At 41.4% G+C, this 24,428-nt stretch overlaps 1 protein-coding gene across 5 annotated transcripts in view; it reads right to left on the minus strand.

Moving 5' to 3' along the window:
- Positions 1-24,428, minus strand: part of adgrg2a (adhesion G protein-coupled receptor G2a) — a 115,643-nt gene that overhangs the window by 33,144 nt on the left and 58,071 nt on the right. For all 5 annotated transcript variants that reach the window (XR_010329759.1, XR_010329760.1, XM_064334067.1 and 2 more), the window contains 15 exons: positions 23,662-23,713; positions 23,498-23,535; positions 20,557-20,687; positions 19,536-19,653; positions 18,646-18,710; positions 13,858-13,905; positions 13,177-13,244; positions 12,581-12,627; positions 10,699-10,735; positions 9,553-9,587; positions 7,058-7,185; positions 6,797-6,917; positions 2,099-6,033; positions 1,585-1,807; positions 1,092-1,248 (listed from right to left, as the gene is read on the minus strand). Coding sequence is in view for 3 of the 5 variants with exons in the window: in XM_064334067.1 (XP_064190137.1) it covers positions 1,092-1,248; positions 1,585-1,807; positions 2,099-6,033; positions 6,797-6,917; positions 7,058-7,185; positions 9,553-9,587; positions 10,699-10,735; positions 12,581-12,627; positions 13,177-13,244; positions 13,858-13,905; positions 18,646-18,710; positions 19,536-19,653; positions 20,557-20,687; positions 23,498-23,535; positions 23,662-23,713 (5,203 nt within the window). In the remaining 2 variants the exon portion in view is untranslated. The remainder of the gene's footprint in view (positions 1-1,091; positions 1,249-1,584; positions 1,808-2,098; positions 6,034-6,796; positions 6,918-7,057; positions 7,186-9,552; positions 9,588-10,698; positions 10,736-12,580; positions 12,628-13,176; positions 13,245-13,857; positions 13,906-18,645; positions 18,711-19,535; positions 19,654-20,556; positions 20,688-23,497; positions 23,536-23,661; positions 23,714-24,428) is intronic.

Below are 24,428 nucleotides of genomic sequence, written 5' to 3' on the forward strand. Positions count from 1 at the left end.
TGTAAATACTGATTTCATTCCATTTCCGGACCCACAGGCATCAAGTGAAACTTCTATGCACTATTTGGTTTCCCAAAAGTCCTTGGTGCAATTGATAGTTTTCATATTCTAAAACTATCAATTTAACAAACATACCTTTGTGTGTAGAAAGGGTAGACCTTGCTTGAATGTTTACCAAGTGGTTTGCAGCTGTACAGAGTCTATTAGATTCTGTGGGTAGATACTCCAGGAGCACACATAGCAGTTACAGTGCAGGGGAAACTGATTGTGTCACCGCTTTGTCACAAGTGACATACAGATAGATGGCTTCTAGGTGACAGTGGGTAAGTTTAATTTGAATATTACAAATAGCAAAACGCTTAATGTTACTATAAAGTTTCAAATATATTAGGTCTACTGGGGAGACTGGTTCAAATAAAATAAATCATTAAAATGACATTTTTATGTCAAAACAAAGGCCTGTAATTCTAATTTATTCTGACTGCAAGTCAAATTTTTCCACCTCAGATACCCCTTGAACCTCACGTAGAGCAGAAGAGCACTCCAATGCTGTGCACAAGAACACAAGTATGATACAACACCAAAATGAGTCAGGTGGAAAGGAATCATAGCCAATTTATTGATTGCCTACATGAATGTACTTGCAACATGCCTTCATAGCTTGCAATTGGGATTTCTAAGTGAAATGCAGGAGAAATCATCTCGCAGATCTCAGATCACACATTGCCACTTTTGTGAAACGAGCCCCAGAGCAGCTCGGTGGCAACCTACGTTGTCCTAAATGAAAACGTTCATGGGCTGCTCTGGCCCATCTTGCCCCCTCTAATCAGATTGTGTGACAGTATTGTGGTATAATATATATATAATATATATATACTCTCTAGGACAACAATCATAATAAGTATTGTATTGAAATGTTACAGTTGATGCATGATCTCATACAAAGCACAGTAGAATCTCAATATGGATCATGTGTTGCGAGGTTGGAGGTTTGGAAACGTCACCCTGTAGGGGTGCTCTGCTCTGGATGTGGGTTGTAAAAAAAGGTGCAGAAACGCTGTGTTAAAGGGTGGAGATGTACTGTCTTATACCTGAAGGTTGTTAGGGTCAGTAATGGAAAAGGACATCTCCTCAAAACTGTCTCCGTCCACCTTCCTCACGGCCAGAGCAAGGGAATCAGATGAGATTGTTGTGGTCCTGCTCTGCACTACCAGCTTCAACCCCAGTGTTTCTACTGCCCTGATGATCCTGAGAGCAGGAGAAAACAGCTGGATTCTGGGTACATTTTAGGAGATTTTGGAATAAAACTGCTGTCTAAACATACTAGAATCTCTACAACACCTTACACCCTGCAAATCTGTTATCAAACCTATTTGCTAACTAATAAGAACCAGTTCATGCTAGTTCAAAGCAATGACTAATCAATGCCATTTGATTTTTTTATTTCTTTGATAGGAAAGCAAAGGGGGTTTATTCAACTGAAAATCATGGTTCCATTATGCAAATTTTACCATTTGTTGCCCATTGGCTGGAGGTTGAGAACCATTGATCTAAATTATTAGAATTTTGTTCAGTCAGGCTCACCTAGAGGAGGAGGCAGCCAGGGTGTTGGCCGAGGCATTGAGTAGATTACTGACAATGTCAAGTAGCTTATGGCCCAGTGCCAGGGTGACATTGGGCCCGGAGAGCAGATCCTCCAGTCTGGAAACCACCTGCTCCACCTGAGAAGAGTTCAGTGCAGAGATGTTCCTCGTCTGCTCCAGGAGCTTGTCAGCCTGAGTCTCCTCACTTGCAGTCGTCATGGTTACTGCAGGAAGTTGGTCGGGCATGTTGAATCTTACACAAATTTTAATGGGGGGGTCAACAAAGATCAAACAAATCCAACCCTTGGATGGAGAGTGCACCGGTTTCTACCTGTACTATACACTCATTAGGATTTTAATGAACAACACAATCTCACAATAAACAACAAGAGCAGTCAACATTTAAAAGGTGTATCCAGCACAGTTTCTATGATCAGTTTCTAATTCTGAGTGAAGCTGCCATTATTACTTGACTGTGAGAAAGAGAGCAAATGGGTGAATGTTGCCTTGAATACCTGTGGTAAATTCCATGGTGGCATCATCTGTTGTGGAGATAGTCAAAGGGGCCACAGTGGGCAAGACAGGGGGAATGACTATGGGGTTGGTGAAATTTGCAGTTGTGTTTGTTCTAGTGGATTTGCTGTTGGTGCTGGGGGACATAATTGTGGTGGTCTGTGTCCTTGTTTGGTTGACTGAGTGAGGTGTTGTCAGACCTGCTCCATATGTCCTCATGTTTGACTGAGTGTTTGCCACAGATACTTTGGTGGTTGCTTTCACTTGGAGAGAAGCTGTGCTCTGTTGGGTTGTTGCCTTTGGTAAAGATGCTGTAATTGTTTCATTTTGGTGTACTGTTATTTCAATGGGATGGACTGTCATATTATACTGTGTTGTGGTTTCTGTAAGGGCTATTGTCTTAGGTTGTATTTTTGTGTTTGGTAAACTAGATATATTCCATGGCATTGTTATATTTACTGGAAGAGATGTTGCATTGTGTTGTTCTGTCATGGTTGCCAGAACAGCAGTAGTATGTTGGACTGTATTTGGAGGAAGAGTTGTTATATTGTATGGAGTTGTGTTCTGCTGTGGAATATATTTTGTATTGTATAGTGTTGTTGGACTTACTGGTTGAGCTGTTGTATTTTGCTGTGTTGTCAATATTAGCAGAAGTGATGTTGTATTATGCTGCGTTTTGTTTTGCGGAACAGTTATGATATATGTTGTTGTATTGTATGGTATTACGGTCATTTGTGGAAAACCTGTTATATTAGCTTGTGTCGTGCTCATCTGAAAACTGGTTGTGTTCACTGACGTAATATTTTGAGGAAGAGATGTTGTATTAGGCTGCAATCTTGTGTTCAGTGGAATAGTTGTTGTGTTATATTCTGTCACATATAGTGTATGATATGTAGTATTTGGTGCTGCAGTCTTCAACAAAATAGCTGTTGTGTTCTGTTGCGTTGTAGTAGTCAGTGGTAGTGCTGTTGTGTTTTGCTGTGTGGTAGTATTGAGCTGATTAACTGTTGTGTTTTGTTGCGTGGAAGTGCTGAGCAGAATATCTCTTGTGCTCTCTTGTGTGGTAGCAGTCAGTGGAAGTGCTGTTGTGTTTTGCTGTGTGGTAGTATCGAGCTGATTAACTGTTGTGTTTTGTTGGGTGGAAGTGCTGAGCAGAATATCTCTTGTGCTCTGTTGTGTGGTAGCAGTCAGTGGAAGTGCTGTTGTGTTTTGTTGTGTTGCAGCAGTAGTATTGAGCAGAATAGCTGTTGTGTTCTGTTGTGTTGTCGCAGTCAGTGGAAGTGCCGTTGTGTTTTGTTGTGTGGAAGTGCTGAGCAGAATATCTCTTGTGCTCTGTTGTGTGGTAGCAGTCAGTGGAAGTGCTGTTGTGTTTTGTTGTGTTACAGCAGTAGTATTGAGCAGAATAGCTGTTGTGTTCTGTTGTGTTGTCACAGTCAGTGGAAGTGCCGTTGTGTTTTGTTGTGTGGTAATATTGTGCAAAATAGCTGTTACGTTCTGTTGTGCTGTAGCAGATGGTGGTAGTGCTGTTGTGTTTTGTTGTACGGTAGTATTGAGCAGAAAAGCTGTTGCATTTTGTTGCGTGGTAGCAGTCAGCGGAACTGCTGCTGTGTATTGTTGTGTTGTAGCAGACAGAGGAAGTGCTGTTGTGTTCTGTTGTGTAGTAGTATTGAGGATAATATCTGTTGCATTTTGTTGTGTGGTAGCAGTCAGTGGAACTGCAGTTGTGTTTTGTTGTGTGGTAATATTGAGCAGAATAGCTGTTGTGTTCTGTTGTGGTGAAGCAGTCAGTGGTAGTGCTGTTGTTTGTTGTTGTTTAGTAGTATTGAGCAGAATCGCTGTTGCATTCTGTTGTGTTGTAGCAGTCAGTGGTTGTGCTGTTGTGTTTTGTTGTGTGGTAGTATTGAGCGTAATAGCTTTTGTGTTCTGTTGTCTGGTAGCAGTAAGGGGCATTGCTGTGGTGTTTTGGTGTGTAGTAGTATTGAGTAGAATAGCTGTTGCATTATGTTGCGTGGTAGCAGTCAGTGGAACTGCTGTTGTGTTTTGTTGTGTGGTAGTATTGGGGAGAATAGCTGTTGTGTTCTGTTGTGTAGTAGTATTGAGGATAATATCTGTTGCATTTTGTTGTGTGGTAGCAGTCAGTGGAACTGCAGTTGTGTTTTGTTGTGTGGTAATATTGAGCAGAATAGCTGTTGTGTTCTGTTGTGGTGAAGCAGTCAGTGGTAGTGCTGTTGTTTGTTGTTGTTTAGTAGTATTGAGCAGAATCGCTGTTGCATTCTGTTGTGTTGTAGCAGTCAGTGGTTGTGCTGTTGTGTTTTGTTGTGTGGTAGTATTGAGCGTAATAGCTTTTGTGTTCTGTTGTCTGGTAGCAGTAAGGGGCATTGCTGTGGTGTTTTGGTGTGTAGTAGTATTGAGTAGAATAGCTGTTGCATTATGTTGTGTGGTAGCAGTCAGTGGAACTGCTGTTGTGTTTTGTTGTGTGGTAGTATTGGGGAGAATAGCTGTTGTGTTCTGTTGTGGTAAAGCATTCAGTGGTAGTGCTGTTGTGTATTGTTGTTTAGTAGTATTGAGCAGAATAGCTGTTGTATTCTGTTGTGTGGTAGCAGTCAGTGGTAGTGCTGTTGTGTTTTGTTGTGTAGTAGCAGTCAGTGGAAGTGCTGTTGTGTTTTGTTTTGTAATAGTATTGAGCAGAATATCTGTTGCATTTTGTTGTGTGGTAGCAGTCAGTGGTAGTGCTGTTGTGTATTGTTGTTTAGTAGTATTGAGCAGAATCACTGTTGCATTTTGTTGTGTTGTAGCAGTCAGTGGTAGTGCTGTTGTGTTTTGTTGTGTGGTAGTATTGAGCATAATAGCTTTTGTGTTCTGTTGTGTGGTAGCAGTAAGGGGTAGTGCTGTTGTGTTTTGTTGTGTAGTAGTATTGTGGAGAATATCTGTTGCATTTTGTTGTGTGGTAGCAGTCAGTGGAACTGCTGTTGTGTTTTGTTGTTTGGTAGCAGTCAGTGGAACTGCTGTTGTGTTTTGTTGTGTGGTAGTATTGGGGAGAATAGCTGTTGTGTTCTGTTGTGTTGTAGCCGTCAGTGGTAGTGCTGTTTTGTATTGTTGTTTAGTAGTATTCAGCAGAATAGCTGTTGCATTATGTTGTGTTGTAGCCGTCAGTGGTAGTACTGTTGTGTATTGTTGTTTAGTAGTATTGAGGAGAATAGCTGTTGTGTTCTGTTGTGTGGTAGCAGTCAGTGTTAGTGTTGTTGTGTTTTGTTGTGTAGTAACATTATGCAGAGTAGCTGTTATGTTCTGTTGTGTGGTAGTAGTCAGGGGTAGTGCTGTTGTGTTTTGTTGGGTAGTGGTATTGAGCAGAATAGCTGTTGCATTATGTTGTCTGGTAGCAGTCAGTGGAATTGCTGTTGTACTTTGTTGTGTGTTAATATTGTGCAGAACAGCTGTTGTGTTCTGTTGTGAGGTAGCAGACAGTGGAAATGCTGTTGTGTTTTGCAGTGCTGTAGCAGTCAGTGGTAGCGCTGTTGTGTTTTGTTGTGTGGTAGTATGGTACAGAATAGCTGTTGTGTTTTGTTGTGTTCTAGGAGTCAGTGGTAGTTCCGTTATGTTTTGTTGTGTGGTAGTTTTGTGCATAATAGCTGTTGTGTTCTGTTGTGCTGTAGAGCTTAGTGTTGTTCTTCTCTGCTGCGTGGCGGTGTTATATGGTGATACTCTGTGCCTTTGTGTAGTGATCATAGTGCTGCTGTGTGTGGTTGTGCTGTGAAGAGTTGATGAGGTGAATTGGTTGGGTGTTGTGAAGGGATTGGAGAAGTTGTGGGTGGACGATGGTGTGACCGTAGGACGGGACAGGTGCATGGTCACTGGTGAGGATGTGGTCGTAGAAGTAGGAGAGGTCGGCCTTCTACAGCTCTCCATCAAAAACACGCCGAGAATTTCATCTTCCATGCTGAAGGAATGCAATACACAGAAATGGACATGCCAATTATTAATAGAAACAACTCAACAATGAATAGAGATTATTCTCATGTACAAAACCTATTAAACAGTTTGACTTTTAGATCTACAACACGTAAATCATATGTTTGTTGAATATGTACAGAGCTGAATGTCGATATGAACTCTGCTGAAGTTGTATGGGAACAGTATTTCATGAGTTACAGGTATATGAGCAATACTCAATGGTCTATGTGATCAGTGGTGAAAGACAATGTGAACAGTATTTAGTGGTCCGCATTAACAGTAATTATACATCCAAGCAAACAGTAGTTAGTGGGCTAGTAACATAAAAACGTAATATTTCATGACAAGAACAGGTCATTTAGTCCCCTGTATTACTTGTTTTTGTTACAGCCATGAGGTGGCCAATTCGTGCAGAGCTGTTGTATTATGCAGGTTTTTGCTGTAACCAATTACACTGGCCAAATGAGCTAATTAACTAAATACACTTGCTGGTTTAACTGTTACAGTCTGTAGGGTGTCCATCTTTCAAACCATATACAAATCCCCCTCATTTATTTCTTTAAATGTTCTTAACAAGAACGTCTAGATGATCACCATGGAGGTTCTGATTCTGTTGTTCTTCTTAAACAGCAGACAGCAGTCCATGAACAGTATTCTGTGGCCTATCTGAACAGTATTTACTGTGGAGGTATAATGTGGTCTGTGTGAACAGTAGTAAGTGCTGGTGTTGAGGGCAGAGCAGTACTGACCAGGAGAAGATAACAGGATTAAGACTATCACAGATCTGAGAAGCATTGAGGTTTGCAGAGACCCAGGTGAAGGTGGAGTTCAGAAGATCATCCATAGGTCCTGAGGGCCAGCCACATATTGCTGAGAAAACACAAAACAAAATTACAATTAACACACACACATACTGCTGCCCTCAGCTGCTCTGGCCACTGCTCCTGACTGACAACTGCTCCACACTGCCACATGGAACCCAATCCTGGATTTGCTTCCGTAGAGCTTACCTGCTCTTGTAATGGTGCCATTGAAGCGAATGTCATTACTGTCTTTGAGCAGATATAACATAACTTCACTGGCCAAACACATCTCCACTGGCTGAGATAGTTTCAGAACCACCCTGCAGCTATATAGGCTGGAGGAAGGGGGGCATACAAAAGAGATACAGGTCAGAATAGGTAAAGATAAACAAAGAAACACACATGCATACATGGTTGAACACATCCAGGTCTCTCTATATTAGGGGTTGGCAACTAAGTTTGCACAACTGTTTTTTCCAAGTTATCAGTTGCCAGAACATGGCCACTCACTTAAAAAGCCTATCACTATCAACACTACAAATTGCAAATAAAATGTTGTTCACATAGCTTAGCAGCAGGTCTAAATAAGAAAATTAATTCAATCTGATACAATCAGCAATATCTGTTGGCTAATCATTAAAACTCTGTTCCTTGATTGGTGGGGATTCTGGAGAATATGCTACTTAGGCTGCCAGGGAAACTACTCTGAAAATTTAGTTAACTTAGCTACCAATTACTCAACACTGGAAGTATACTGAACAAAAATATAAACACAACACTTTCATTTTTTCAGCCATTTTTAATGCGTTTAAATAATACCTTTGTTCTATGTGCACAAAGATCTTATTTCTCTCAAATTTTGCCTACAAATTTGTTTATATCACTGATAGCTAGCATTTTTCATTTGTCAAGATAATCCATCTCTTGCACAGGTGTGGCATATCAAGATGCTGATTAAAAACCATGATCACCACACAGGTGTTCCTTATGAGTTTTTTTGTTGTTCAACACCATGTCACAGATGCCTCAAGAGTTAAGAGATCATGCAATTGGCATGCTGACTGCAGGAATGTCCTGTAGAGCTGTTGGCAGAGTAATGGGTGCTCCTCCATAAACTGCCTCCAGGACTGTTTCAGAGATTTTGGAAGTTTGTCCAACAGGCCTCACAACCGATGACCACGTGTAACCACGCCAGCCCAGGACCGCAACATCCGACTTCTTCACCTGCAGGATCGTCTGAGGCCAGCCACACGGACAGCTACTGAAACAGTTGGTTTACACAACCGTATAATTTCTGCACAAACTGTCAGAAATCGCCTCAGGAAAGCTCATCTGCGTGCTCGATGTCCTCACTGGGGTCTTGATTTGTCTGCAGTTCGGCATCACAATTGACGTGAGTAGGCAAGAGCTCACCTTCGATGGCCACTGGCAAGCTGGAGAATGGTCCTCTTCACTGATGAATCACGGTTTCAGCTGTACAGGGCAGATGGCAGGCAGCATGTATGGCGTCGGGTGGGTGAGCGGTTTGCTGATGTCAACATTGTGAACAGACTGGCTCGTGGTGGTGGGGTGTTGGTATGGGCAGGCATATCCAGAACTCAAGTGCATTGATACTGATACTCAAGATACTGATCGGTATTCTGTTCATTTCATGGTATCTTCTTTTTTTGGGGAATCTGTGACTAACAAATGCATATCTGTATCCCCAATCACATTAAATCAATAGATAAGTGCTTAATGAATCAATTTAAGTTGACTGATTTACATTTATTACCTTTGAACTCAATAAAATCTTCTACATTGATAAGTGTTGCATTTATATTTTTGTTCAGTGTAGTTATAATACAGCACAGCTACTAAAGCGAACTAAAGTACAAACGAAACAAAACTACTTTTAAATAGTTCACTACATTGAGCTAATTCATCAAAACTTATGGGCAAATGCAGATGTTGGTTAATGCTACTGTTTTGCTTTAAATAAAATAAAAAAATTTTGACAGTTGATTTAGCTACATGTTTTTCAAGGTGATTTCAGGTGATAATGTTCAAGATGGCCTCCCATGAACTTAGGTTGTTTAGTTTTATTAAAGAATCACCTAACGTTAGCTAAACATACACAGTTCTGATGGTTCATTTTTCATGATTTCATGAATACAAAGCAACGAACACACAAAGATAAAACCAGCTAAAACTTAAAACAGTTCATTCCTTTGCCTAAACTGCACTATGACACAGTTCATGTATTAACATGCTAACGAAAGAAGCATTGTATTACAAAATAACTTGGCAGCCAACTATGGTATGGTTATCGTACTGCAGACTCAGGATGTAATTTAATTTAAGGTCCGATGAATACTACTGAGCTAAAAGAATTTGGGCTGGAAGCACTCACTGTGCACATTGATTTTACCAGACCAGACTTTCAACCCAAGTCCTATGCAGACCTATGTACTTATTTATTTATTTTTTTTGCAAATTTAATTAATTTAAAAAATCTGATCTCACTTCTATCATTTAACCCTAGGCTGAAATATAGCTTTGTCCAGGGTAATTGGGGGGAGGGGGGGATTTCACAGGCCACACAATATTGCTGCGGAGCCAGATTTTTCCCAGTTGCCAACCCAGGCTCTGTATGTACTTTGTATTCCCGGTGGCCTGTTTTGCATGTAGACACCAGAGTGCAAAGCCTCCCCCAGTCTTACCGAGAGTCCGTCCCATGGCATTCCAGATGAGCCCCCTGCAGATACACAGTACACAATGAAAACACTGCGCAACATCTTTACTATCATCCCGGGAGGAATTTGTACGGAAGTGCATATATTTTAGGTCAACAATTTAATAGCCCTGGTTTATGGTTAGCATTAATTGCTTCTTCTTTAATTTTTCCCAGTATTATACCATGTAAACTATCTACCCCAGTGATTCTCAGGCTCGGTCCCGGGGTACCACTATGTTTGCTGGTTTTTATTCCAACCCCAATTGCATTCCCAAAAGTCCCATTTTCACAATTACATAAAAAGGTAACACATTTTTGACTGATAAAATTAAAGACTGAGGTTAATCAATAGGCTCCTAATTAGGTTGCTGGACAAATGTTCTTCCTTTTAACTTATGAACACAATGCAGGTTTGACATGCTTTTTCTTGCTTTGTCATTAAATACTTCATTATCTACCAAATGGTTCGTGTTTGTAACCATGTGTCCACACATGCACCAATTTGGAGCCTTTTGATTCACCTCATTTTTCACATTTTTTTTACCTCGCTTTATGTAATCATTTGCAATACGGCACCATGTGAATATGGGACTTTTATTATTCATAGAATGCTTAGATATGTCTGACCTAATGTAAATTAAGAGGATAAAAAAATGCATAATTAAGAAAAATGAACAGCTTGTTAATTAATGCAGTTGTGGTTGGAACAAAAACCAGCATACACAGTGGTACCCTGGGAGCAAGTTTGAGAACCACTGATTCAAACCCAAGACTCTAAACTCTACTTTGAGCATGAGCATGCATTGAGCATGATCACTATTTCTAAGAATCCAAGAAGCTATGTGCAGTAATTTTCTGTTGTAGGCATATTTGGTCCAGAGTATATTGATGAAAGCCAATTATTTAAGAGCACACACTACAATTTTGTTCACCCTGTTCATGTATTTGTGGGTGTGAACATTAATATGCAGAATGTACTGATAATTATTGTCAATAAGTAGCACGCTTTTCTAAATCTTTTTGTTTTTTGATTCTATATATTTATTGTCATTCTTCAGTGCTGTAGCTATTAATGGGATGTACTGTAGTTGTTTCTACTGAAATATGATGAGTAAAAACATTGTTTATATACCTGGTAGACTGCAGATATTAAGTGAAAACTTTGACATCTGCAAAATGAGAGAAAATTTTTAATTAGACAGCAAACAATAAAACAAATGTACTATGTATGTGCATATGTATATGCACAATCACATTGTTCTATTACTACTCTTTGTTGTCTGATGTGTTAGATTTTGGTGTTTTTTAGTAATGTGTCTCATTTAAAGTTTTCAGAGTTATAAATTGTTTAAGTCCCCACACCCATCCTGTGTCCGTCTAGTTGTTGAGTACCCCTTTTCAAATGCAAGCTCTCCCCCGAGACTTAAGCTCCTTTTTCACTGCAGGGCCGAATGGTTCTGAGCACGGAGAGGAACGGTTCCAATGGTGTTTCCACCTGGAAACAGTTTGGCACAGAACGATTACAAACCGTGCCCAGCACGATATTTTCGGCACGGTTAGACAACCGTGCTCAGTGAAGCAGAACCGTTCGGGTGGGCAGGCTTAATGACGTATTCACTGATTGGTTTCATATTACGTCAGTTTTGTGACTCTGCATACGGTCTCTTCACGTCATCTTCCGTAAGCTAGGTCAGTGGAGAAGCTAATATAAATAAAAATGGTGAGAGTAGGTGAGAGTATAAGCTTTCTAACGATGTATAACATGTCTAATTTTGCTTTTGGAATAGCGTTTTATAGGTCAGCGTAACCAAAAATTTTCTTATCATCCTATCATTTCAGCGTCTTCACATTAAGACGCTGTACCTAACGAAACGTTGTTAATGATTTTTTGTAATTTCTTGGAAAATACTATTATTATTGAGGACTTCTGGGCATAGCTAAGCCGTATATTTGCTGATAGACCTATCTGACATCGTTTTCTGGAGCAAAACAGAACTCGATTGAACTCGTTGATTTACTGTCTCTGTCTGAGCACAGATAAAATTTCATCATTGCTATGTAAGTATTACTGCTCAAAATAGTTCGGTTATACACGTTATTTTTGGATTGAGTGACTTTAAATAGGATAGTGGTATTATATAATGCGGATATTTCAGACTGTAATGTAAGCGTTAGTTGGTAGTTTTTTGAGTGCATGCAGCAGTGATGGCGAGTGGAGGATACGCTAAAAAGAAAAACCAAAAACAGACCAAAATACACAGAATCCTTGTCCGTTTCATCAGCCAACGAAATATAACATAACAAAAACGGAACAGTATGGGGAGCGACAATAACAACTGGCGCATATTACATTCACAACGTGACGCCGTCGCTGATCCACCATGTCACTTTCTGTCCTCACTAGATACTTCCTAGTTCTGGTTTTAGCAGCCCGACGGTGGAAACAGAAACTACCGTTCCCACGAGTACTGAGCAGCGCGGAACGGCACGGAGTGGCCCTGGTAACGGGTCAGCCCTATGATGGAAAAGCGGCTGTTGGTGCCGAGAGCCATTGGAAAAGCAACCCTGGGTGAATAGAAATTATAATATGTGAAGAGTCACAGATTGTCAGGGACAGGAACCAGGGAAGGAGTGAATTATCACATTGATGTGAATTTTCATCCTGCCAGACACCATTTGCTTAGAGATTGTACATAAGCTGTGCCATCTCTCAATGATAGTTGTGTTAGACTGGAGATGCTCGTAAGACCATGCAGATCTGTAACCACACATTAAAGAGCTAAACTGTCTTTCACCATCGAATTCGATAAAGTCTCTTTCTTTCCTGAATGCAACTGGAAGCAACAAGCAGTGAATAGAATTTTGATTAAAGAAAAAAACAAGCATTCTTCAGATGTTTCACATGTTTCACTTGCTATGCTTTGGCAATAGAAATGCTAATTCTGGCATGCCAAAAAAGCACTTTAAATTGAATTGAGTGAGAGTGAGGGTGAAGGAGAGAGAGAGATACATACATGGTGACAGGACTTTTACAAGGTTGTGCTGAGCTCAGCTGAGAAACCTGAAGAGAGAGACAGGTCAGGATTCAGCAAGGTCATAAAGCAAGACAAACACAGGATGAACAACATTTAATAACTAGACAACGCTTTCACACACTTTAAATCAATGCTCCCCATTTTGGAAAGCAGAATCATATCCAGCTGTGCTCATGCTACAGATTCCACAGCCAATACAGGAGTGAAGACAAGCATACTCTCCTCCAGAGCAAGTGATGTCACCACTTCTTTTCACACCGCAGCCCACAAGCCAATTTTGCACAGCACTGTGTCGGCAAAAGACACTTCACGTGCAGCTTGAGTAAGCTGACCATGGGCACCTGATTAACCAGCAGGGGCTGGTAGAGACTAATGAGATGCAGATCCAGGCGAACTGAACCATCGCTAATCTTGCATGACACTATTGCCAATCATGTATCACTCTGCAGGGCTACCAGCTACCACCACTGGTTCAATCCCAGACTATAGGGCACCAACCACAGACTAGAACAGTGAAGCAACCGCTAAATCTTTAATATTTATCTCTCTGGGAACAGCCAGGCAGGATGGCTCACCATTTTCCTGATGTCTGTGATTGAGATAGCTGCACTGAGAATGTTAATGTCCAGCAGGTAGTACATAGCTGTAACAGAGAGAAGGTGGACAGGTGACAGCACAGCTGGATGGAGACAGCTCTAATCAGTTTTTTTCTTTTTTTGGGTTTTTTCATCAGTGCTGCACAATTATATTGATCTTTATATCATCAGCACCATATCATCCCAGTGAAAAAGGAAAAAAACAACAAAAGAATAAGAAAACCGACATTTTGAGCATTTACAGTGCTCATGGTAGTGTGGTATAGACAAATTGGGACCGCAGTGGGCTTGACTGCACTGCTCCTTCTCCTACACACAAGGCCACACAATGTATTTTACCCCCTACAGGGCACACAGAATCACACAGCCCAGAGCCCATCAGAGGAGAGTTCTCCAGTTAAATGAAAAAGTATAGGGACAGTGATAAAAAATTGTGTTGTTTTGGCATTGTACTCCACACATTGAACTTGAATATGAGGTTAAAGTGCAGACTGTTTTCTTAAATTTGAGGGTATTTACTCCAATAATGATTGATCTGTGTAAAAAGTATGATGTGCCTGGTAACTAACCCAGCCCATGATATATTAATGATATATTCATGTCACAGGTTTCTTTATTGACTGGCATGGTGTGTGTGGTTTGCCTGGCTGGGACACCTACCTGTGTCTCTGCAGAAATCTGAGCAGTTACAATACTGCTGCTCTTTCCCTGAAACACAGAAAAGCTTCTTTCAGATTCATGGTAATATTCATCAGTCACCTCTGATGCTAACCATTGCTGGACTACCGGCATCTGCCACCAGACCCCTGCAGCTCATCCAGAATGCTGCGGCTCGTCTGGTCTTCAACCTCCCCAGACACTCCCACGTAACTCCCCTGCTCACTACCCTCCACTGGCTGCCTGTTATAGCTCGCATCAAATTCAAAACATTGGTTCTAGCATACCAGGCAGTCAAGGGATCAGCCCCAGCATACCTTCACAAGATTTTCAAACCCTACATGCCAGCCAGATCCCTCCGTTCTGCTACCTCAGGACGCCTAGCACCTCCCCCTCTTCGCACCTGCACTTCCAGAACACGTCTCCTGTCTGTTCTGGCCCCACAATGGTGGAATGACCTCCCTATGGAGGTCAGAACAGCTGAGACTGTGAACAATTTCAAACGACGACTGAAGACCCACCTCTTCAGGCTGCACCTCTCCCCATCCCTCCCTTCCCCCCCTGTAAATGACTAAACTTAGGGGTGTAACTAGGCAGCTGTTTAATAGGTGACTTAGTTGATGCGCCAGTCTTAAGGACTACTTGTATTTTTATTTATTTTTATTTTTCCATAGATTGCGTTGTTGCCGTTCTTGTTGTTAGTGTTAATCAGTTTAACCACCAGGGTCCAAGTTGAACTATGCGGTTGCTCCCTGTACTTGGACCGGTACTTCTCTCTAGGGGTTTCGTCATACTTGTTCCTGGTTATGGATATACACTTTGTTGTACGTCGCTCTGGATAAGAGCGTCTGCCAAATGCCTGTAATGTAATGTAATGTAATGTAACCATTATGTCATCATGCAAGTAGATTCAAAAACTGATTCAATGACACACTTGACCTACTCAGAGAGTTATTACTGATTACTACCTTCTAAGACATTTACAGCAATGATACAGATTATTTATGTTCAAGTGCACAGGTCATTAAAAAAATCATACTTTAGGGATCATGTCTATCAACCAGGGTGATGTCTCTCAATAGAAAACTATAGCAGGGCAGTCTGCCTAAACCTCTCTTTTTGCTGATGTTGTAATGTTGCTGCGTTGTGAAGTGGGAGAGCAGGGTTTGGTTCCCACATACACTGTTTACCTCAGACCCATTGAAAACCCCCTTGCTCACAATAATATGTGTTTTTTTAGTTTTATTACTGTTATTCTTCTGCCACATCCATACAACAAATTTGACCACAACAGGCCATAAAACGCCCTAAAAGGCCCCTAAACTGGGACACTGGATTTTCAAGCTTTGATGCATTCCATCTGTTCGCCACACTGACCTCCTTTGAGATGCTAGAGGATTCCGATGTACTACAACTCATCACCTCTCATCGTGCAACCACCTGTCCACTTGACCCCATCCCATCTACAGTTCTCCAATCCATTTCCAGCGAGTTCCTTCCCTATCTGTCCTCCATTATTAATTCCTCTCTTTCCTCTGGTCATGTTCCCTCTGATTTTAAGATGGCTCGTGTTACCCCACTCCTCAAGAAACCCACCTCAGACCCCTCCGATGTAATGAATTATCGACCCGTATCACTTCTACCCTTTCTGTCCAAAACCCTTGAATGAGCAGTTCTTAAACAACTAACCTCTTTTCTCCATCAGAATAACCTGCTAGACCCTCACCAGTCTGGCTTCCGATCCGGGCACTCAACAGAGACTGCACTCCTAGCTGTGATGGAGGCACTTGCCATTTCAAGAGCCTCACGCCTCTCTTCCATCCTGATCCTTCTTGACCTGTCTGCAGCTTTCGACACGGTCAACCATAAAATACTCCTCTCCACCTTGGCTGGGATGGGCATCACCGGGACTGCCCTGTCTTGGTTCGCTTCCTATCTTGCAGATAGGTTCTACCAGGTCACCTGGAAGGGGTCTGCCTCTGCTTCTCATCCCATTGTTACAGGAGTGCCGCAGGGATCTGTACTGGGTCCTCTGCTGTTCTCCTTATACACCAGATCTCTTGGTTCAGTTATTAATTCACATGGCTTCTCCTATCATTGTTATGCAGATGACACGCAAGTCTTCTTTTCTTTCCCCCCCTTGGCTACACAGGTCAATGATAAGATCTCTTCCTGTCTGGCTGACATCTCCACCTGGATGGCCAGCCACCATCTGAAGCTCAACCTCAACAAAACTGAGCTGCTCTTCTTTCCGTGCAAGACCTCCTTACTTCGTGAGCTCTCAATCACAGTTTATCGCACCACAGTGACTGCCTCTCACTCTGCCAAGAGCTTGGGGGTGGTCCTGGATGACCAACTGGACCTCAAGGAGCACATCAAGGCAACATCACGGTCCTGCAGATTCCTTCTATACAACATCAGAAGGATTCGACCATACCTGATGACGCACTCCACCCAGCTGCTCGTCCAGGCTACGGTGACCTCTCGCCTTGATTACTGCAACTCTCTCCTTGCAAGCCTGCCAGCTTGTGCCATACAGCCACTACAGATGATTCAGAATGCCGCTGCCCGACTCATCTACAACCTTCCCAAATTCTCCCACGTCACTCCTCTGCTGCGATCACTCCACTGGCTACCGGTCGCTAGCAGGATTCGGTTCAAAGCCCTGACCCTTGCCTACACTGCTGCCAACAGGACAGCCCCCATCTACTTGCAGGACATGACTCGATTCTATGTGCCTGCTCGACCACTCCGCTCTGTGGCAGCAGGGCGCCTTGTAACCCCTCCCACCCGCCCAAAGGGATCACAGAGCTTCTCCACCCTAGCTCCCCAGTGGTGGAACGAACTCCTCGTCCCTCTCCAAACCTCCCCTTCACTACTCATCTTCCGCCGTGGCCTGAAGACTCATCTCTTCAGACTATACCTAGACTAACCACCACCACGCTGTATATTTCACTCTAAATCCCCCCCCCCCCCCACTTGTTACCCATCCCAGCACTTCTTGGTAATTTGTATTTGTCCTAATACTGTAGCTTATTCTTCTGCCTAGTTGGCTTTGCAGCGGTTAGGTCTGAATAGCGTTCACTGTGTGAACTAAACTGTGTTCTTGGCTAGAAATAGCTGTACAAAATAAGTATTGTACCTTACTGAACCTGTGTTTAGCAGTTGTCTATGACCATGAAATGCACTTTTTGTACGTCGCTTTGGATAAAAGCGTCTGCCAAATAAATGTAATGTAATGTAATGACACAGGGACATGAACCTTTCTACACAGGTTCCACTCCTCCAAATTACCAACTTTTCAGACCAACTTCTGCCATATTGTATTTATTGAAAAACAACAAAAATCTTGTCCGCAGTCCAACATAAAATGTGGCATGTATCATCTTTGTATTAATCCTTAGCTAAACAGGGAATCAAAAGCTGCTATGTAGAAATACCAGTCAAATTTACCAATTTGATGTGTCCATTGGAATTAATGACCATTGCGCATGGAATGTGCAAAGCAAGTTAGGTCAGGAAACTTGTTGCAGCAGCCAATTATGGGAGTATTATTGTCTCAAAAATAAATAAATAAATGTAACTGATCCACGAATAAATGCAGCTGATCTGCAAATAAATGCATATTCATGAGGACTGAGCACCTTTACCTATTAAAATGCAAGTATGTCAAAATACACATAACAAACTGTCTAAATGAAAAAATTCAATTTCTATACATATATATTTTGTTACATTAATACCACCTCTTTTACAATGTTGACTTTCAACTTACAACACACTCTGAATTCCTGATTTGCAACAATTAGCTATGGCAATTGACTGTCCTGAAATCTCTTGTCTTTCCTAGCAGCTGTTTTGTTTCTAGTCCTTAAAGGACAAGAATAACAAAATAACATTTTGTATTTGATTTGATGTATTTAATTTATTTATTTCCACTCATCATATAAAAATTACAAAATAGAACAAATACACTTACTTAAAACAGTTCAAAGAGGGCTATTGTAAAACGTGAGATGCTAAAATGAGAAACAATTTGTAGAGTATTGAGTGCAAGGATTACCCATTAGGCCAGCAATAGCTGGCTCATTTTCAATGGAGTCCAAAACTGGACTATTAAAATAACTAAATATACAACAAATATATAAATCTTGATCTCTACTTTTAAAAATGTCTACAGTACAAAGACACGCACGCGTATTCATGAAAAACTATGAAGATAATGAAATACTGACCCATCTGCAGCCAAGTTGCCAAATGTTGGACTAATTTTGCAGCATATACCTATAGAAACCTTTTTCTATCAGTTGATTTAGTCACAAATGTCAATGTTATTTGTCATAAATTGGATTAATGCAAAACAGGTGAAAATCAATATGATTGAAAGAGCCAAATGCACATAGGTTAAGGCAATGTACCTTACATTGCTATATTGATTTCCACACAAAATATATTGTATATATAGGCATGCACTGTGAGAAATCTAACAATATCTAGCTAGCACTAGCAGCTAGCTGTATTGCTAACTACTGTAGCTAGATACCTGACAACCCTATTCATCCATGTAACTCCGGGTCCCATCTTGACATGACTGTGCGCTCCCATGCAAATACAATGTTCACTATCCATTCTTTGTGTCCAAAGATTTTTTCCTGATGCATTTCACAAACCTACTTCAACCCCTCACCAGTGGCTCCCAATCTACAGTTTTGGAATCACAGCATTAAGTAGTTTAGCTTTCGTTTCTTTAGCTACAGAGTAGCTTGTCATTTGAGGGAGGCCTGTACTTACGGTTACAGAGCTGGCTAATGGGTGAATGCATCGCCATTGGAATGTATGCTGTCTCCATGTAGGTGCTGCAGGGAGGCACAGAGGTCAGTTGGGCACAATATATAAAATTAACATTATGATGCTACTCACTCACTGATGGAGCTGATGCTGCAATAGTGGCCTCTTACCACTAGATGGCATAATTCGAGCCCTGGTTCAATTGGACAAATTGTTACAAATACAGCATCTGAAAAGTGCATGGCATAATTGTACACATTTCTCCATGATAAATGCTGCCAGCCCTTAATATAAACAGAATTTCCACAGGGATATCATAGTACTTCACCAACAAATGGATAAATAGTGCTGGATTATGACTGAAGCATGTGATGTTCCCTGTATATAACCATGTCACATTCACTGGCCCACACCATGTCATATTCACTGGCCCTTACCATGTCACATTCACTGACCCGTACCATGTCACATTCACTGGCCCTTACCATGTCACATTCACTGACCCGTACCATGTTACATTCACAGGCCCTTACCATGTCACATTCACTGACTCTTACCACGTCACATTCACTGGCCCTTACCATGTCACATTCACGGGCCCTTACCATGTCACATTCACTGACCCGTACCATGTCACATTCACTGGCCCTTACCATGCCACATTCACTGACCCATACCATGTCACATTCACAGGCCCTTACCATGTCACATTCACTGACTCTTACCACGTCACATTCACTGGCCCTTACCATGTCACATTCACTGACCCTTACTATGTCACATTCACTGGCCCTTAACATGTCACATTCACTGACCCTTACTATGTCACATTTACTGGCCCTGACCATGTCACAGTTGCTGGTCCTCATCATGTCACATTCACTGGCCCTTACCATGTCACAGTCAGTGGTCCTCCAGAAGAGCAGACTTCAGAGAATGAGGTAGAGGAAGTGCACCTCACATATCCGTCATCAGTTGTTAATGTGTCCCCATTCTGGCACAACCCCTTACCTGCACAGAAAAGTAATCTTAGTCCTGTCTGAATCTAATTCTACTTTGGCACAGCTATTATATGTGTATTAATATATTGCTGTGGGAGTCATGTCTGCAGCAGCATAGGTCTTCTATGCAAACAAAGGTACATTTAGTGAATTATGCAGTTTCTGCTCTGCAATGCGAATCAGACCATGCAGGCACACACACACACACACAAGAAAAACACACACACACTTACACTATGGTATCCTCAATTAGGTGAGAGGCCTGGCTGTATCTGGTTCAGGTGAAAATTATGATTGTACCTGTTCTCTGTGAGAGCCCTATACACTCACCGGCCACTTTATTAGGTACATCTGTTCAACTGCACGTTAACGCAAATATCTAATCAGCCAATCTAGTAGCAGCAACTCAATGCATTTAGGCATGTAGACATGGTCAAAACGATATTCTGAAGTTCAAACCAAGCATCAGAATGGGGAAGAAAGGTGATTTAAGTGATTCTGAACGTGGCATGTTTGTTGGGCTGGTTTGAGTATTTCAGAAACTGCTGATCTACTGGGATTTTCAAGCGCAACCATCTCTAGGGTTCACAGAGAATGGTCCGAAAAAGAGAAAATATCCAGTGAGCGGCAGTTCTCTGGGCGAAAATGCCTTGTTGATGGCAGAGGTGAGAGGAGAATGGCCAGACTGGTTCGAGCTGACAGAAAGGCAACAGTAACTCAAATAACCACTTGTTACAACCGAGGTATGCAGAAGAGCATCTCTGAATGCACAACACGTCGAACCTTGAAGCAGATGGGCTACAGCAGCAGAAGACAACCCAGTACTAGCAAGGTGTACCTAATAAAGTGGCCAATGATTATATACCTGTTCCATATGAAAGTCCTTAGTGTACAGGCTTCAGATGACACATACCCACTCTCTCCACTTCACCCAGCACACGAGCCTGGATGGAAGTGTCCAGACTACTCTCCTGCAGCACCTGTCTGAGCATGCAGTTGTCTGTCGGCTGACTCAGCTGCAGCAGGACTGTGCAGTTAGTCACACTGGAGGGAGGTGGCAGAAAGAGAGAGATGTACCCAATCACTCACTGCATGGGGGGAAGGTTCGCTTCTCCCAGTGGGATGCAAGGGCTGCTGCCCAGGGGCCCCACACTTTAAGAGGCATGGATTGACCCAAAATGAAAATGAGAGTGTTAATAAGATAATACATTTTTAAAGTCGGACTCTGCAATATGACGCGGCATACATTACCATTCTTTTGCATTTTTTGCCTTTTTGGCATACCATTGTAGTGGCATGTACCGCCCCCCCCCCCCCCCACCACCACCACCACCGAACAAAAAGTGATGTGCGTGCCATTGAGCCATGTCTGCTGTGTACTAATTGATGTAAGTTATTTAGGAAAATTACACTGCCAACATTATTTATGGACAAGAATGGTGTCCACATACCAGCAAGCAGGGTTTTTTATAAGTTAAAAGTGGCACACTGTCATATTTCCTGCCACCCAGGCACTTATTACGCAAAGGATAATCCAAGACTAGGTGTGGCTATATGATTCTAATGCACAATTCAAAGATGAACGACCCAACCTGAAGCAAAGTCCATTAAAGTCTTAAATCCAAATACCTCACATTGACTATTCATACCATGGTCACAAACCTAAAATTAAAATAAAAGCTGTAAAAGCTGCCATTTTCCTGGCAACACTTGAGGGTCAGACTCAAACTAAACCAGAAAATAGCCCAAACTGTATATATGACCTAGCAACCAGATAATGATAATATTCCCACTTGTTCAAGTAGAAAGCCAGTGTTATGCTAGGTTCGCTGTCACTCAGGTAACTTGGTATTAAAATTCAATTTGATCTTGGGTCAAAAATGGTCTCAGAATATTTTCTGTCATGGATAGCAAGCTTGAATACTAAATAGAATAAATATTGCAGATATATTTACCAAACTATATTTAAACTGCTTAGCTAGCTCTGCCTTCAGACAAGATGTTCAATGTAAAACAAGTGTTCTTTAAAACAAGAGGCCCACTACTCTTCCTCATATATATCAATGACCTTGACAGGGACATGGAAATTACATTACTCAAATTTCCAGATGATACAAAACTGGGAGGCCCAGCTAATACTTTGGAATCTACTAAAGTAATTCAAGAAGATTTAAATAAAATCCAGAAGTGGACGGAAACCTGGCAAGAAGTTCTGCATGTGGGAAATTTAAAACAAAATTGGCAGGATTACTTTATTGGGAGGAATAAAACTGCAATGTGCTCAAGATGAAAAAGATTTGGGAGTAATGGTTGATCAAAGCCTTTCAGGTTCTAGGCACTGTGCTGTAGCAGTAAAAAAAAAAAAAGGCCAATGGGATGCTGGGATATATAGCCAAAAGTACTGAGTATAAATCCAAGGAAGTTTTACTTATCTATTACAATACATCTGTTAGACCACACTTGGAGTATTGTGAGCAGTTCTGGGGACCGTACTACAAGAAAGATATAGAGGCTCTGGAAAAGGTTTAAAGAAGAGCAACCAAATTGATTCCTGGTATGAAAGATAAAAGCTATGAGGAAATATTTAAGATGCTTAATCTTTTAAAGAGACTCAGGGATGATTTGATTGGGGCTTTCAAAGATTTGAGTTCTGTTAGTAGAACAAGGGGACATAAATGGAAATTAGCAAAAGGTAAATTAAGTACAGATGTTAGGAAGAATTTTTTCACCCAAAGAGTAGTCCATGTGTGGAATAGCCTGCCAGGTCATGTAGTAGAGGCAGAAACTCAGGGAATTTTCAAGACTAGGCTTGGTATGGTGTTAGATACTGTCTAGTATGTAGGCAATCAAAGCACTAATTTAATCTGGAAAATGGCCTGTTCTCATCATTATGTTATCTTAAATTATGATACATTTCTGCTTCTGCAAACACAATTTGATAGTTTTTTAGCTAGCTCAGTGCACACACACACAATTTCCTGCAGATGTCAGTTTTACCTCATGCTAGCTACTCATGAGCCACAATGTGCAAGGGCACTCTTACAGCTCATAAGGAAAGTTACATTACATTACAGGCATTTATCAGACGCTCTTATCCAGAGCGACTTACACAACTTTTTACATTGTATCCATTTATACAGCTGGATATATACTGAAGCAATTTCGGTTAAATACCTTGCTCGAGGGTACAACGGCAGTGTCCTACCCCGGAATCGAACCTGCGACCTTTTGGTTACAAGCCCAGTTCCTTACCCACTGTGCTACACTCCGTCCTCACAAGTTACAATCTATTTAACTTTCCCTGTGATTAGAAGACATCGGGATACTTCTAAACTGTCACTGAAAAAGAATAAAATTAGACCACCAAGAAAGGCTGAGGAATCTAAATTGCAAATCCTTATAAAACGACTTGTTAAACACCCTGGATTTCTGGGATATCGTTATGGACTTCTGAGCTTGAAAGGCAAGAACAAACTTGTTTTTATTGTTTCATTAAAGCCCTAACCTGCTTGGAAGGTTAATGTGAAATGTTATTTAGATCATTAGACCTACACACAAGGGCATACACTAAATTGAGCCCATAAACAAGCAAGACTATAAGCTTCATGTCTGAGTTTTAGTAGGAGTGGGCTTACATATGAGTACTGATTATGCATTCATGTTCAGTAGGCTATTGCTTCTCTGCCGTGCACTATTATCTAATGACATTAATAATTCAGAGATGTGAGCTGCTGTTGATTTGGCTACATTTTATTTGTAAGTTGTCGGGTTGATGTAGCCTCGGGGCCACGTAGTTTTAATTCGACCCCAATGGGGGATGGAGTTCCCAGCTCTGATAAGTTTCAGATACTAACCTTATGTCTACCTTGGTGTTGCATGTCACCTCAAGGTCCTGTAAAGAGACAAGTTATTCTGTCATAAGAGGCTATTAAAGAGAGAAGAGCAGGAGCTTCAGTGGGGAAGCTCTATAAGAGAGAACAGAAAGACTGCCAGTAGGTAGAAGGAAAGAGGAGCTCACCTCCAAAAGACTGACTGCTGTCTCTGTCTCATTTTTGCATGTGTTCTGACCTCTGCAGCAAAAGAACAGCATACTTTTATTGCATATGCACTCATACTGACACACACATTCACATACACACACACACACACACACACACACACACAAACAAATACATTCACCACATACACAACAATGAACATAAACCTACAGAGACATACCCACATGCATCGACACACTTACACCAGGGCTGGGGCTAATTCAGTATTTTGGAAGTCATTCCAATGTCCCTTTGCATTGTGAGAGCAGGTCCTTCCTCTGTGGGAGCTGGCATGAGGAGCCAGCATGGCCCAGCATGGTCCTCGGTTCAAAGAACCATAGCCATTGAGGCCATCTGGGGGCATGAAGAGAGTCCTGCTCCTGGTGGATCTTGAGCAAAACTGAGTGAAAAATGTTCATGGAGGCAAAGGCTTAGAGCATACCTAATTGGTAATGGTGGCTTACAGACCCAGTTTTGTCTCTACCTCCATTGTGGAGAACCATAGCGGAGCCCATTAATGCCTGAAATGTGGCATTGATATGAAAGTTAACTTGGTTTAAAGTGATACATTTAAATGAATTAGGCATTTGATTTAATTTAATTACATTCCCTCTCATTCAAATTCTATGTCATTATTTTCAGTTCAAATATATTAAATGAATTGGAATTTATCAGCAATTCTTAATTAAATTCAGAATTGATCTCAACCCTGTCATGGACACATACATGTATATATTTATATACAGTA

This window comes from Anguilla rostrata, chromosome 4 (genome assembly GCF_018555375.3).
Source record: "Anguilla rostrata isolate EN2019 chromosome 4, ASM1855537v3, whole genome shotgun sequence".
NCBI lineage: Eukaryota > Metazoa > Chordata > Actinopteri > Anguilliformes > Anguillidae > Anguilla > Anguilla rostrata.